Source organism: Gopherus evgoodei, chromosome 5, assembly GCF_007399415.2.
Source record: "Gopherus evgoodei ecotype Sinaloan lineage chromosome 5, rGopEvg1_v1.p, whole genome shotgun sequence".
NCBI classification, from domain to species: domain Eukaryota; kingdom Metazoa; phylum Chordata; order Testudines; family Testudinidae; genus Gopherus; species Gopherus evgoodei.
In genome coordinates, this window is record NC_044326.1 from 76,705,733 (window position 1) to 76,721,188 (window position 15,456).

At 41.3% G+C, this 15,456-nt stretch overlaps 1 protein-coding gene across 3 annotated transcripts in view; it reads left to right on the forward strand.

The window, feature by feature from the left end:
* The window catches only part of MARCHF1 (membrane associated ring-CH-type finger 1), a 335,941-nt gene that overhangs the window by 130,851 nt on the left and 189,634 nt on the right, over positions 1-15,456 (forward strand). Inside the window, exon 2 of one of the 3 annotated variants that reach the window (XM_030563270.1) lies at positions 12,557-12,696. The exons of the other annotated variants lie outside the window; for them this stretch is intronic. Within the exon in view, the coding sequence (XP_030419130.1) occupies positions 12,595-12,696 (102 nt within the window). The 5' untranslated portion in view covers positions 12,557-12,594. The remainder of the gene's footprint in view (positions 1-12,556; positions 12,697-15,456) is intronic. 3 annotated transcript variants of the gene reach the window in all.

The following is a 15,456-nucleotide window of genomic DNA, read 5'->3' on the forward strand; positions in this document are numbered from 1 at the left end:
CCTGATTGGTCCTCTGGTCAGGTGCTTCAGGTGAAAGAGACATTAACCCTTAGCTATCTGTTTATGACATGCCCCCCAAATTGCAGACAGTGGGGAAGCTCACTGGCGGTGATTTCCTCCTAGAACTTTAAAATAAACAGATTAGTACAACACATGCACCTTTACATATACCACTAAGTATATAACTAACAGACCTCTACATTTTAAGAACACTGTTCAACAACTGGATTCTGGGAAACTCTCACGGGAGAGTGCATCAGCTACTTTGTTAGAAGCTCCTGAGATGTGCTGAATTTCAAAATCAAAATCTTGGAGAGCTAAACTCCAACGAAGAAGTTTCTTGTTGTTCCCCTTGGCAGTCTGAAGCCACTTTAGTGCCGCATGGTCAGTTTGTAGTTGGAACCGCCGTCCCCAAACATATGGGCGTAGCTTTTCCAGGGTGTACACAATGGCATAGCATTCCTTTTCACTGACTGACCAGTGACTTTCCTTCTCAGACAGTTTGTTGCTGAGAAACACGACAGGCTGGAAGTTGTGATCTGTTGCTTCCTGCATGAGCACTGCTCCTATACCACGCTCAGATGCATCTGTGGTTACTAGGAATGGCTTGTCAAAGTCCGGGGCTCTGAGCACAGGGTCCGACATGAGCATCGCTTTAAGCTGGGTAAAGGCCTTTTGACACTCATCAGTCCACTTAACGGCATTTGGCTGGGTCTTTTTGGTCGGGTCGGTCAATGGGGCAGCGATTTGGCTGTAGTGTGGAACAAATCGCCTCTAGTATCCGGCCAAGCCTAAGAAGGATTGGACCTGTTTCTTTGACCTTGGGACAGGCCACTTTTGGATAGCATCCACCTTGGCCTGTAGGGGGTTTATGGTTCCTTCGACCCACCTGGTGCCCCAGGTAAGTCACTCTGTTTTGGCCTATTTGACACTTTTTGGCCTTAACAGTTAGTCCAGCCTGCCTGATGTGCTCAAAGACCTTTTCCAGGTGTAGTAGGTGTTCGGGCCAGGAGTCTGAAAATATGGCCACATCATCGAGGTAGGCAACTGCAAATTCTCCCATTCCAGCTAGTAGACCATCTACCAGCCTCTGGAAGGTGGCGGGTGCATTTTGAAGGCCGAAAGGAAGGACATTGAAAAAACACACCCCCGCATGGGTGACGAATGCTGACCTCTCCTTGGCAGGTTCATCTAGCGGTACTTGCCAGTACCCCTTGATTAAGTCTATTGTAGAGAAGAACTGGGCACGTCCCAACTTCTCCAATAGCTCATCAGTGCGTGGCATTGGATAGTTGTCCGGACGAGTTACCGAATTTAGCTTACGGTAGTCCACGCAAAAGCGTATTTCCCCATCTGGTTTGGGTACCAGAACCACTGGAGATGCCCATGCACTGGTAGATGAGCGGATTATACCCATCTGTAGCATGTTCTGGATCTCCCGTTCTATAGCAGCTTGGGCATGAGGAGACACCCGGTAGGGTGGGTTTCTGATTGGGTGAGCATTACCTGTGTCAATGGAGTGGTATGCCCGTTCAGTCCGTCCTGGGCTAGCTGAGAACGATGGGGCGAAGCTAGTGCACAGCTCCTTGATTTGTCGCCGCTGCAGACGTTCCAGGGTGATGGAGAGGTGCACCTCTTCCACGCCACCGTCTTTTTTCCCGTCGTAGTAGACACCGTCAGGCCACTCAGCCTCATCTCCCTGGACTGTAAACTGACAAACCTGTAAGTCTCTGGAATAGAAAGGCTTGAGAGAATTAACATGGTACACTTTAGGCTTTAGTGAGGAATTGGAAAATGCTATGAGGTAGTTTACAGTTCCCAGGTGCTCTTGGACCGTGAATGGCCCTTCCCATGATGCTTCCATCTTATGGGCCTGTTGCACCTTCAAGACCATAACCTGGTCTCCTACCTTGAAGGAACGTTCTCTGGCATGTCTGTCATACCAGGCCTTTTGCTCTTCTTGAGCATCCTTTAGGTTCTCTCTAGCAAGGGCTAAAGAGTGTTGGAGGGTGCTTTGTAGGTTGCTTACAAAGTCCAGAATGTTAGTTCCTGGAGAAGGCGTAAACCCCTCCCATTGCTGCTTCACCAACTGTAATGGTCCCTTAACCTCGTGACCATACACAAGTTCAAATGGTGAAAACCCTAAACTGGGATGTGGTACAGCCCTGTAGGCAAACAGCAACTGCTGCAACACTAGGTCCCAATTATTGGAGAATTCGTTGATGAATTTTCGTATCATGGCCCCCAAAGTTCCATTGAATCTTTCCACCAGGCCATTGGTTTGATGGTGGTACGGGGTGGCAACCAAGTGATTCACCCCATGAGTTTCCCACAGTTTTTCCATGGTGCCTGCCAGGAAATTAGACCCTCAATCTGTAAGGATGTTGGAGGGCCAACCTACCCTGGCAAAGATGTCTGTTAGGGCCAGGCACACAGTGTTAGCCCTGGTGTTGCCTAGAGCTACTGCTTCCGGCCATCGGGTAGCAAAGTCCACTAAAGTCAGTACGTACTGCTTTCCTCTGGGTGTCTTTTTTGGGAAAGGACCCAGAATATCCACAGCTACTCGCTGAAATGGGACCTCAATTATGGGGAGTGGCTGGAGAGGGGCCTTGACCTGGTCTTGAGGCTTACCCACTCTTTGGCATACCTCACAAGACCGGACATACTTGGCAACATCCTTGCCCATCCCCTCCCAGTGGAAGGATTTCCCCAACCGGTCCTTGGTTCTGTTCACCCTAGCATGGCCACTGGGATGATCATGGGCTAAGCTTAAGAGCTTCCCCCGGTACTTAGTTGGAACCACCAACTGTTTTTGCGGCTGCCATTCTTCCCAGTGTCCACCAGAAAGAATCTCCTTGTATAAAAGTCCTTGGTCTATAACAAACCGGGATCGATTAGAAGAGCTGAGAGGCGGTGGGGTGCTCCGTGCCGCCGCCCACGCTTTCTGAAGGCTGTCATCTGCTTCCTGCTCAGTCTGGAACTGTTCTCTTGAGGCTGGGGTCACCAGTTCTTCCTCAGACTGTGGACTTGGGCTTGGTCCCTCTGGAAGCGATGTAGGTGATGGGGTTGTTTCCGTTGCTGGTGTACCACTCTCCGCTGGTGCACCTGAGGTTATTTCAGGCTCTGGCTGAGCCTTTTGGGTATGGCTGTCTGTTGCTTCTGCCAGTTTTGGCTTGCTGGCGCCCTCTGGCTTTGAGTTTGAAGATGTGGTTGCACTTGCTGGTGCTGGTTGCTGTTCCAGTTCTGGGCCTGGGACTGGAGGTGTTGTGGCTGTTTCAGTGGTTGGCATGGAATCCGGATCCACTACCTCTGTCTGGGTCTCTGGTAACACAGACGGGGCCTCTGTGGACGGCTCAGGAACAGGAATAGGTCTGGAAGCTTGCCTGGTTTGGCTACGTGTAACCATTCCCACTCGCTTGGCCTGCTTCACCTGGTTGGCCAAGTCTTCTCCCAGTAGCATGGGGATAGGATAATTGTCATAGACTGCAAAAGTCCACATTCCTGACCAGCCTTTGTACTGGACAGGCAGTTGAGCTGTAGGCAAGTCTACAGCTTGTGACATGAAGGGGTAAATTGTAACTTTGGCCTTTGGGTTGATGGATTTGGGGTCAACGCAGGATTGGTGGATAGCTGACACTTGTGCCCCCGTGTCTCTCCACACAGTAACCTTCTTTCCGCCCACTCTCAAATTTTCCCTTCGCTCCAAGGGTATTTGAGAGGCATCCGGGCCTGGGGATCTTTGGTGTGATGGTGGTGTAATGAATTGCACTCGCATGGTGTTCTTTGGACAGTTGGCCTTGATATGTCCCAGTTCATTACACTTAAAGCATCTTCCATCTGATGGGTCACTGGGCCGAGGTGAGTTACTATAGACTGGTGAGGTGGAAGAGTAGGGTGTCTGTGGCTTTACTTGGGTGGTATGTGGGGTCTTTGGCTGTCCTCGGTTGTAGGGTTTATGGTCTGTGTGCCCCCTTGGGTAATCGTTCCCCTTGACAGTAGCTTTCTTGCTTTCTGCTACTTCCATCCATCTGGCTCCAATCTCCCCCGCCTCAGTGAGATTTTTGGGTTTTCCATCTTGTATGTACCGTGTGATGTTCTCAGGAACACCATCCAAGAACTGCTCCATTTGTATGAGGAGGTGCAGTTCTTCCAAGGTTTTAACATTGTGTCCTGATATCCAGGCCTCATAATTTTTCCCAACGTAGTAGGCGTGTTTGGGAAACGACACATCTGGTTTCCACTTTTGAGTTATCCCCATTCTGTATCTGGCCTTGGTTTGAAAAAGTTTATAGTCATTCATTTGCTGCTTAGGCATTTCAGCTGCCACCTCTGCTAAAGGTCCACTGAGTTGTGGCCTCAATTCTACCATGTACTGGTCTTCAGGGATGCTGTACCCAAGACAGGCTCTTTCAAAATTTTCCAAGAAGGCCTCGGTGTCATCCCCTGCCTTGTAGTTGGGAAATTTCCTGTGCTGTGGAGCAATAATTGGCGCCGGGTTGTTAGGGTTGGCTGGCACATGCAGCCCAGCTTTTGCCAAGTCCAGTTCATGTTTTCTCTGTTTTTCCTTCTCTTCATTCTCTTTTTGTTGTTTTTCCATTTCTTTTTGTTGTTTTTCCATTTCTTTTTGTTGTTTTTCCATGTCTCGGCGGTAGGCCGCCTCTTCTTCTTCTTGCTTCCTTCTGTGGGCCAACTCTTCTTCTTCTAGTTTTCTTTTGTGTGCTGCCTGTTTGATTTGTTCTTCTCTTTCTTTCATCTCCATCTCTTTGTTTTATTTCCAGTTGTCGCCTGTGTTCAGCTTCTATGATTTGTTCTTCGGCCCCAATTTTTGCCTTAGAAGTCATGGTTCCTGTTTTCTTGGGTTGGGGTGCCCTCCGGTGTTTATCTTCTGCACTGCAGGCTCTGTTGCCTCCTAGAGTCTGCCTAGCAACAGTGCCTTTAGCTAATCTTCAATGTTAAGTAAACCTGAAAAACCACTTTATTTGCATGTATATAGTGCTGGTAATGACTCTCAATGGGAGAGCTATTGTCACAAAAGACCCTTAACAGCCTCTTAATGGCTTTTTGCTTATTATGCAAGCCACAAACTGCCAGAGAGAGCAGAAAAAAAAATTCTCTCTGGTTCCCTTTTAAAACCAAACTGTTTCTCTCTGCTAAAAAGCCCTTAGCAGAGAAAAGAAAAATATAATATTCCTACTGGCTTCTGGATTTTGTCTGTCCCGTAACCGCTGCACACCATGTCATAACTTTAGTCACAGATTTGGACCTTAGCGTCCAAAATATGGGGGTTAGCATGAAAACCTCCAAGCTTAGTCACCAGCTTGGACCTGGTACTTGCTGCCACCACCCAAAAAATTAGTGTGTTTTGGGGCACTCTGGTCCCCCTGAAAAACCTTCCCTGAGGACCCCAAGACCCAAATCCCTTGAGTCTCACAACAAAGGGAAATAATCCTTTTTCTCTTCCCCCCTCCAGGTGCTCCTGGAGAGATACACAGACACAAGCTCTGTGAATCCAAACAGAGTGACTCCCCCTCTCCGTTCCCAGTCCTGGAAACAAAAGCACTTTCTTCTTCACCCAGAGGGAATGCAAAATCAGGCTAGCAAATCCAACACACACAGATCTCCCCCTGATTTCTTCCTCCCACCAATTCCCTGGTGAGTACAGACTCAATTTCCCTGAAGTAAAGAAAAACTCCAACAGGTCTTAAAAGAAAGCTTTATATAAAAAAGAAAGAAAAATACATACAAATGGTCTCTCTGTATTAAGGTGACAAAATACAGGGTCGATTGCTTAAAAGAATATTGAATAAACAGCCTTATTCAAAAAGAATACAAATCAAAGCACTCCAGCACTTATATTCATGCAAATACCAAAGAAAAGAAACCATATAACTTACTATCTGATCTCTTTGTCCTTACACTTAGAAACAGACGATTAGAAAGCAGAAACTACTTCTCCAAAGCTCAGAGAAAGCAGGCAGACAGAAAACAAAAGACTCAGACACAAACTTCCCTCCACCCAGAGTTGAAAAAAATCCGGTTTCCTGATTGGTCCTCTGGTCAGGTGCTTCAGGTGAAAGAGACATTAACCCTTAGCTATCTGTTTATGACACGTACACTAAAGAATCGCTGGAAAAATTCACTCTGGTAGCACTTCCACTAGGTATACTGACAGAGTTGGCAAAGGACATCAGAACAAAATGACCCTATGAAGTGTAGTTTGGGCAGGGAATTAATGCCAAGGTAACTGTCTTAAAACCAAGCAATATAAATGCTTGATGAGATATTATTGTAACCTTACCCAAAGTCACATTAAGATAAGAATTTATTAATAAAAATAACTGAATTTTAGCCAGTAACGTTTGACAGAATAGATAAGTTTATTAACCAAATGCTGCTTGATTTGAAATGAGCTTTCTTACCTAAATAAATGACCCTCCTTCGTGATGTTTGCAGCATAACATGTTTAAAAAGGCTTTGTCATCCTTTTTGAGTATACAGAAACAGATAAGCTAGCATACTTTTTGTTTTTTAATAAATATTTTATTTTTCATTTTTGTCTGAATTTGGCACTGACCAAAGTGATTGACTCCTTCAGTCAAATTCCTCTTTAAGGCCCATGTTTCCACAGAACTCACTAGATTTGTCTACTAACCACCAGGGCTGCCTGGGGGGGGGGGGCAAGTGGAGCAATTTGCCCAGGCCCCGCAGGGCCCCCATGAGAGTTTTTTGAGACCCCTGGAGCGGGGTCCTTCACTCGCTCCGGGGCCCCAAAAAACTCTCACAGGGCCTGGGCCTCCGGAGCTTCTTCCGCTCCAGGTCTTTGGCGGCAATTCGGCTGTGGGGGATCCTTCCGCTCTAGGACCCGCAGCCGAAGTGCCCCAAAAACCCGCGGCGGAGGGGTCCTTCCGCCCTGGGACCCGCCACTGAAGACTCCAGGCCTCCTGAATCCTCTGGGCAGCCCTGCTAACCACTGATGTCTTTGTATATTACATGTGAATTTTGCTCTCGTATTATTGTAAGATCTGTTGGGTAAGGGCCATATCTTAGTCTTGTAAAACTGTGCGTACATTTATAAATAAAGATATGGTATAGTGTGGGCTCTTATACTTGTAGCACAACCACTATGTCCAAGGCCAAGTCCTCTCAAGAAAATTTGAAGGACAATTGAACAAAATTGACAGTTAATTGATACAAATAATTGTTCGCTATTAAGTAAAGTCCATCAAAAACACTTACTGTGACATAAGTATTCATGGTGAAATCCTGGCCCCACTGAACTTAATAGGAGTTCATCGCAGATCTCCAGGGGTGAAAAGACTGCATTAAACCACTGAGCCAGGACACACATGCAATTTTCTTATGAGCGATCTGTATTTTGTATTTGATTAAAACCATGTGTAAAGTGCATTTGTTTGCCAAAGCACTAGCATTAGCTTGTTAGGATGATAGATTAAAACTATTTTGACTAGGACATATTTTCCCCAGTGTGGCATTGTATAGTGTACATATGCTTTGTAAGAAAAGACAAATGTAGGGTAAGATTATGTCTCATTTGCACCTATTTTGATGCTACAGTAATTCAATAGATTTTAGTGTAATGTAACTGGAATCAAAAGCTACCTAATAATTTGATTAATCAGAAACAATCTTTATTATTTTAAGATGTGAGATAATGCTGACACACAATCTTGTGAATTTGAGCCTTTAGATAATGGAACTTCCAACCTAGTTCTTAGGATCTGATCCTAAGAGAACCCCAGACAATTTTCATCTTGTCTTAGTAATAAAGAAATGTGTTATATAAATCTGTACTTTTGCTCTCTTTGTTTTTAAAAATGGTAACAGACTGACATCCTGAAACGGGCCAGGATAAGTTTAACATTAAGTTTCTTAGTGTAGTAAGTAGGGTAATAAGTAGTATAATTAATAAATAAATAAATAGTGTAATAAGCTTAGTGTAACTTATTAAGAATAAGTCCTGTTAAAGCTTAGTTTCTGTGACCACTAGTGATTTGTCTCAGTGCTGCTTTCTTAACACGTATTTATTGACATTGTGGCTAGACTGTAATTAACTTCAATGTTTAGATACTAGCCTTGTAGTCTACCTTTGAGATGGTGACTAATGTATTAAAAACTGCCTGCTTTCCTGGCTCTTGTAAATTTCTGCAGCCACAGCTGCAATCTACTCATATGGGTAGTTCCATTAGTTTCAGTAGGACTACTCATATGAGTCACTGTTCTCCACTGGGAATACGGGGTTCACGATCTGGCCTAGAGTGAGGGAAGGCTAGTGCCTCAGGGACCCAGCGACCAGTCATTTTATTGCTTTTAAGTTTTTTCAACTTATTCAAGCTGATCAGATAAGACCTATGTGCTTAGCTCTCTCACCACCATATAAATATGTTCATGCTCAAGGGGTCGTTTTTTTGTTTCAGCTTTTTATGATATCACATGCACTCAAGATTTCTTCAGAGGCGTTGCTCTTGCACGCACAGCTCAGTACGCATGGCCATTTTTCAATGTTTAATTTGCAATGAAAGAAGTGCTGGGGCTCAAGCAATTTGGTGCCAGGGCTCAAGCAATTTTTTTTAACTTTAATAACTGACATGGCAAGGCCAGAGGGCCTGGATCTATGAACTGCCAAGCCTAGAGATGCTGGGGCTCAGGCCTGGTAAGCCCTGGCACAAGTTAAGTACTGCACAATAACTTTAAAATAAGATCTTGATGAAATAGCTGTGGGGAATGAACAGCTTTGCAATTTACTTTTCTCCTAATCAGATCATTGAATTGCTCAAGTTGTGTATGAATAGCCAGTGGAGTAAAGCTTTTCTTCTTTTTAAGTGACAATTTAAACTTCAGCAAAGGGTCAAATGTTATTTAGACTCTTGGTAAATAGGGCTTTATGGATACAAATCTTGCATGTTCACAATGACTCACAATAAAATGGAACATTTTGGAACTGTTGAAAAGATTTTAAAAATTTGGCTAGCTGGGACTTTAAAATGTCTGTGTACAAGTATTTAGGAGACCATAGATCTTGGGTGATTGCTAATGGACGGGTAAGATTTCTGCCTCTACATCACTCTTTCAAATCCAATACAAGTCTGTGGTGACTAGTTCTGGTTAAAGGGGAATATCAGCTGACTCAAAACATTCTGAATTTTGAAATTTTTGTCATGAAATTAAATGTTTAAATTTAACAACTTATATAAAAGGAAAAATTTCAACGATTTCACATTGAAAACTGTCAAAAGGAAAAATATGAAACAGTAAAGCAATTTGATGAGCAATTCATACATTTCAGCCCAGACGATAAATTGTAAGATAGGCCACTTGAGTTTATTTATTCAGTGCATCTGCAGGTAGGGGATGGAGAAAAGCTGGGTTGTTCCTAGGCTCCAAGGATGCATGCGTGCATGTGGACACAGACACAAAATTGGTTAATCAGCCAAAGAAACAAAATATATATTCATTGTGGAAGGGGCATGGCTGAGAAATCCTAGATGGGAACCCCACTAGCAAATGATTCAACCCACATTGTGTAAGACTTGCCCAGAATCCCAGAGAGACTAGCCAAAGGACAACTGATTTTAATGATCAGAGGAATTAAAAGCAGCCCTGAATCCATTCCCTCTCTCCAGAGATTGGTGTAGAAGGGCATTACAGCTCTGCATCCTTATCGGAAACTGCACGAGCAAATGATCAGTGATGCAGTGCACCCCAATCCAGCCTCAAGTACCATCAAAAGGAGAGTAACAGTTCATCCTCTGGCACTTACAGGTCAGTGGAGCTAGTCACATTGTCACCTAGTAGTTATAGGTACCCACGTCCAGTCACAAAATAACACAGGCACCATGTGACAAAACTCAGTCATTAATCACGGGGAATGGTGTTGCAAAACATTTTTAATGATGGTTTTTTAAAACCAATCTTAAAAATTATAATGAAAATACAAGAAATTTCAAAGAAATCAAGATGTTTTCACAAAACAATTTTACTTTCCTTAAAACAGCATTTTTTGACTAAATTATTGTTTGTTTGTCTCAAAAATTTTGACCAGCTCTAGTAGGGATCAAGATTTGCTGCCATTCCAAAGTTGCTTGGTGGGCTGTGTGACCAGTATCTAGAACACCAGAAAATGCCCTCATGCTTAACAAAAATTATTAGCCTTACTGCATTGTCAATGAAGGCTTTAGAATGAACAGGAACACAATGGATGGTCTTTTCATACCTAGAGGTAGTTTTCTCAGAGTAGAGTTTGGGGAATGTTGACAGGTTAGTAAGGGGATGTCTGCATTATTGCTGCTCATCCTGAACCTATTCTGTGTCTGAATCCTTCAACCTGGTGTTTGGATAGGCACTAAAAAATTATTTTTGGAAACTTGGAACTCAAATTGTCATTTTTAATTATCTAATATTTTAAGAACAGCAGCTGTTCATGCATCTGTAGACTGTTTTGATTGTTACATATTTTACCCTTTGGATTTAATAATGTTTGTGCACAGGGCTATATATTTGCTTGTTACTTTAAAGACACAAAACTGTGCCAATTTCATATGTTACTTTTGACAATATTCAAGAAACATAATTTAAAACTGATACTTTATTATAAGACTTAATCCTGCAAGATGCTGAGCACTCTGATCCAACACCGCTCTTAAATGCTTATAGATGCGTATTATTTAAGATTGACCAGTGCTTAAATGTAAGCAAATGAGTAAATCCTTTGCTGGATTAGACTGCTGATGCTTTGAAGGACTGATCCCTAAAGGAATCTACAAGAAAGATTTTTCTCTCACTAAGGTGAAAATGGGTTTGACTAAATGTATGTTACATTAATTAGATGAATATTTTATATTAATACTTTGCATTTCATGTGATGATCTCAAGACACTTAACAAAGATGGGTAAGTATTTTCATGCTCAAAGAGATTGTGATTTACCCCATCATAAGTAGGACAGAATTACAGCTAATACCCAAATGTCTTGACTTAATTCCATGCTCTAACCAGTAGAAAAATGCTGCCTCATCCATTTAATTCCTTTAATTGAGCATTAAATATGGCAGAAGGTTTGGGAATGGTAATACCAGGATATGTGAATGCCTATCAAAATATTAGAAGGGTAACCGTGTTAGTCTGTATCTGTAAAAGCAGCAAAGAATCCCTGATTGAGCTAACCTTGTTATCTCTAGCCTGCTTCTTGCTTGTATATATATACATGCCCCTGGAAATTTCCACTACATGCGTCCGACAAAGTGGTTATTCACCCACGAAAGCTCATGCTCCAAAACGTCTGTTAGTCTATAAGGTGCCACAGGGCTCTTTGCTGCTTATCAAAATATTATGTCTTGATATCCCAAGAAGGGTGAAGATGTAATCATCAGCAGGTAAATCTGATTTACCTATTCATCACTTAGATATTACAGTGATGAACATTATAGGAAAATCTAAAATGGATAGAATTATACTCACACAGTATTTTCTTCGTTGTTAAAGTGCAGTTCTTTTAAACAGTTTAGTCTTGATTTTTATGAAAGGTCTTTATCATTTCCCCATTTACATTGTTCAGATCCATTTAATTCAAATTTTTTTCATTAAGAGTAGTAATAACTCATCAATCTGTTAGCAAAATCTTTTTATGTTACTTTTCATAATGCTATAGAATGGCCTATTTTAAATCCTGAAATGTTATAAACCACCAAATTGTTAATTGGTTCAGATGCTGTGAAAAATAATTACTCCAAATTATTTTTGATATTTAATTGGCAGTGTAATGCATTTAACTAAAGACCTAACTTTACTATTTCAAATTGGGTAGTGTGGTGGAAAAGTAGATTGTAAAATTTAGCAAGTGAAAATATTACGTTTCCTGTAGACTTTTCACATTTAATGGAAAACTACCGCTGATGGATCTCCAGATATCTCCAAGAGAAAAATATAATGTTCAATCAAAAAGCTCCAAGATAGCTAAAACAAATGTGCGGTACAATTTCTGCTCCATACAGGTTACGTATTATATATAGCTAATGTATCTAAAGGAGCATGCGTGTTGATTTTTTTGCTATTTGCAATGAAAATTCCCCTTCCTGTCTGACGCCAGTTGTTCTGTGTGTGTGTGTGTGTGTGTGTGTGTGTGTATACGCGCGTGTGTGCATTCACCCAGCTGATTTTTGCTCACTTTGCTCCACACCTTTAGGGCTCCTGGATTAAATTTGATATCTATTGATTGTTTCAGGCAATGTGGGAGCTATGGGGGTAATACCATTCTCGCAGCTAGGCTATAATATAGTTCCCCTAGAAGGTGGCATGTTTCAGCAAGAAATATTTTTAATTTTAGATAAGGGAATTTTCTGGTACTGAAATAGTATTAGTGCATGTAATACATATTATAAGTATACAGTTCTCTTTCTGTCTGCATGGTTTATTTCAACTATACTTTTTTCTGTAAAAAAATGTTTATTACCTTGTTTATACGCAGTCTAAAGTGCTGTTAAAAGGCATGCACACAATGAACTTAAAGTGTCAATGTTTCAGGGAATCTAAATTATTTTCAGAATTTCAGACATTGAGAAGGGATAAGTGGAAGGAGAAAATGTTGGGCTGGTGTCAAGCGATAGCTCGTAACCCTCACAGACTCCCAAACATCACAAGAACACCCGAGGTCTCAGGTGATGCTTCACATACCTCTACCTTGGTGAGTGAAAAGTTATGTTTCATGATGGTATGCAGATGAACCTCAAAACTGCTAGAATAAATTTTAAGAAAAGTAGTGTTTGCCCTTTATCTTTCTATATTTGAATCACTTTGTCATCATTTGCTATTTCTGGTTTTTCACTTGCCAGTTTTCTCTCTTTTCTGTCATGCATTGTCCATTCCATTTTTCATGCCACAATCTTCATCTTATCTTAGTAATAAGAAAATGTCTGAGATAAATCTGTACTTTTACTCCCTTTGGTTTGAAAAAGGGTATCAGACTGTCAAATCTGCCCCACTGTGACTTGATTTAAGGTCTGCGCCTGCTGCTGTTACTCATATAAGTAGACCCATTTAGGTCAGTGGACTATTCATACAGCCAATGGCTGTAGCACAATAAAAATCATTTGTATATTCAGTTCTTCTAAAACTGCACAGAGCACTACCTGTTTAGAACCATATTGAGTTGAATATTTGACACAATGGACGAAATTTTAGAAATGCTTACCATTTCTCTTTGCTAAGATGGAAAAAGGACACTAACTGGAAACCCAGCTCCTGATGTAAAACAAGACCTGGCTCCTGCCGGATATGTATAGTTTTCTTTGCTGGCCATTACTCCTCTTAAGTCAACTTATTTTTCCTCCATTTTATTTCATGTGCTGTGGTTGTTGGTTTATTATTCAATAACTTTGTAACAGTTAATTAACTTACAACTTACAGACTTACAATTGTGACTCTCTCTCTCTCTCTCTCTCTCAGATGTTACCGTATAATATATGCATTAGTTACATGAAACTGAGTGTTAAATTGGCCTCCTTTGAAGTTTCATTCAGTCTTTGTCATTTGTTTTGACTTGGGCATTTATTCTATGAAGACACTTTTCTTTTTATTGAAATTCCTATTGTAACTTTTGCGTTAAGGTGATGGAGAATTGCTCCTCAAGCGAAAACAAATGATCTGTCAGTTTTCCCACTTATCTCCCCCCCCGCACCCGTTTCAGGAATATTTAACATTTTCAGTGTTTTACATGAGGCAGGCATCTCATGTCAAGCATTACTAAAGAGCTGTCAAGAAGAAACATTAGAACAGGGAACCAGAAAGAAGAGAACATTTGTTAAAACACGCACCTGACATCAAAACAGAAAAGCAAATAATTGTTTAATACCAGGTTTCTTTACAGAGAAATGTGGTAGTATGGAGAGCTTCTGGAGGAGGAAAGGGACATACAGAACTGCAGGAGGCTACATAGCAGAGGTTCAAACTCTGGTGAAAACCCCCCGTTAGTGTTACTTAACATGGCAAAGTTCACTAGCTTCTTGGCATTCATGTACTGTATGCTGTTGAGATGAAAAGCAAGTCAGCTAATTCCAGATTGTTATACTTAATTTTATTTAATTCCAAAGAATTTAAGATAGTTGTATTTGGAGATGAAATATACTTTATCTGAAAGTAAAAGGAGAGAGGAAGAGAGAGTGAGAGAAAAACAAAACTTGTGAGCCCTGAATCCTATTTAAGTGTGTTTCCCCTTCACTTTGGTGGTGACAATGTTTGGTGAACTCCAGGCCCTAAAGGGAATTTACTCCACCACATAATTTAAATGCATGAAAATCTGTATTTAAAGCCCAATTGTGTCCTTAATTCCTGTTATAATTGTCATCAATTTGAATGTCTGAGAGCAAAGCATTGCGGTCAAGCAGGCAGGGGTTGGAACTTGTAATTGGGAGGTCTGGATTATATTTCTAGCTCAGCTGATTAGTGATAGCTTGAGGGGACAATGAAATTAGCTGGCACTTATTCTGTATATCTATTTATAATTATTAAAAAATTACAGTGGTATATATCTATATGAAAAATATGTATGTCTGTAGATCTAATTGTATTGTAACCTCCCCCAATCCTTTTGTGGCCCTAAGCACCATGTATTCACACCTACTACAATGATTTTTGTACAAAAGATGCCTTGTGCAGTGTCATTTGAAAACCAATAAGACACTTGTCAATAATATCATTGTAAAGTATGTGTAGTAATACTCTGTGTGAAATTATGAATGACTCACTAATAGGTGACTAAAGGTGTTTAGACCAGGCATGTCAGGGGGAATTGGTAAACAGGTTTCTCTTTTTAAAAAAATAATTAAAAAAAATAAACAAAAAGAGAGAGAGGGGGCTATTCACTTATATGGAGGATTGCTGCAGGCAGAGATAATTTGCATAGTAGTAACTACCAGCGAGGAAAGAACCAGCATGGAGACTTTTTTTCCAGATCTCATAGCTCCTCTGCTGACCATGAACTAATCAACTTTATCTGTGAATACCTTTCAGAAAGACACATTTCAAACATTCACTGAACTAAAAAGGGAGGGGGAGTAAATCCTTAAGTTATCGTTCCTTCACTTTAAAGAGATAAAGAAACCCAGCAATTTGATCTCTGTCATGGATCCTGGCCAGGCCAGCCAGTAAAAAGCTGGAGGGAAGACTGAGGGTGAAAGAAAACAGCTTGAACAAAGACTGTATCTTGCTAGATTAATTGTTGGACTTTTAGATGCATATGTTCACTTTTATTTGCTTGTAACTATTCCTACCTTTATTTCTTTTTATTGATATAGAGTCATAGAATTTTTTAAGGCCAGAGGGGACCATCATAATCATCTATTCTGACCTTCACATTGCAGGCCACAGAACCTCACTCAACCGCCCCTGTAAAAGACCCCTAACCTCTGGCTTAGTTACTGAGGTCCTCAAATCATGCTTTAAAGAT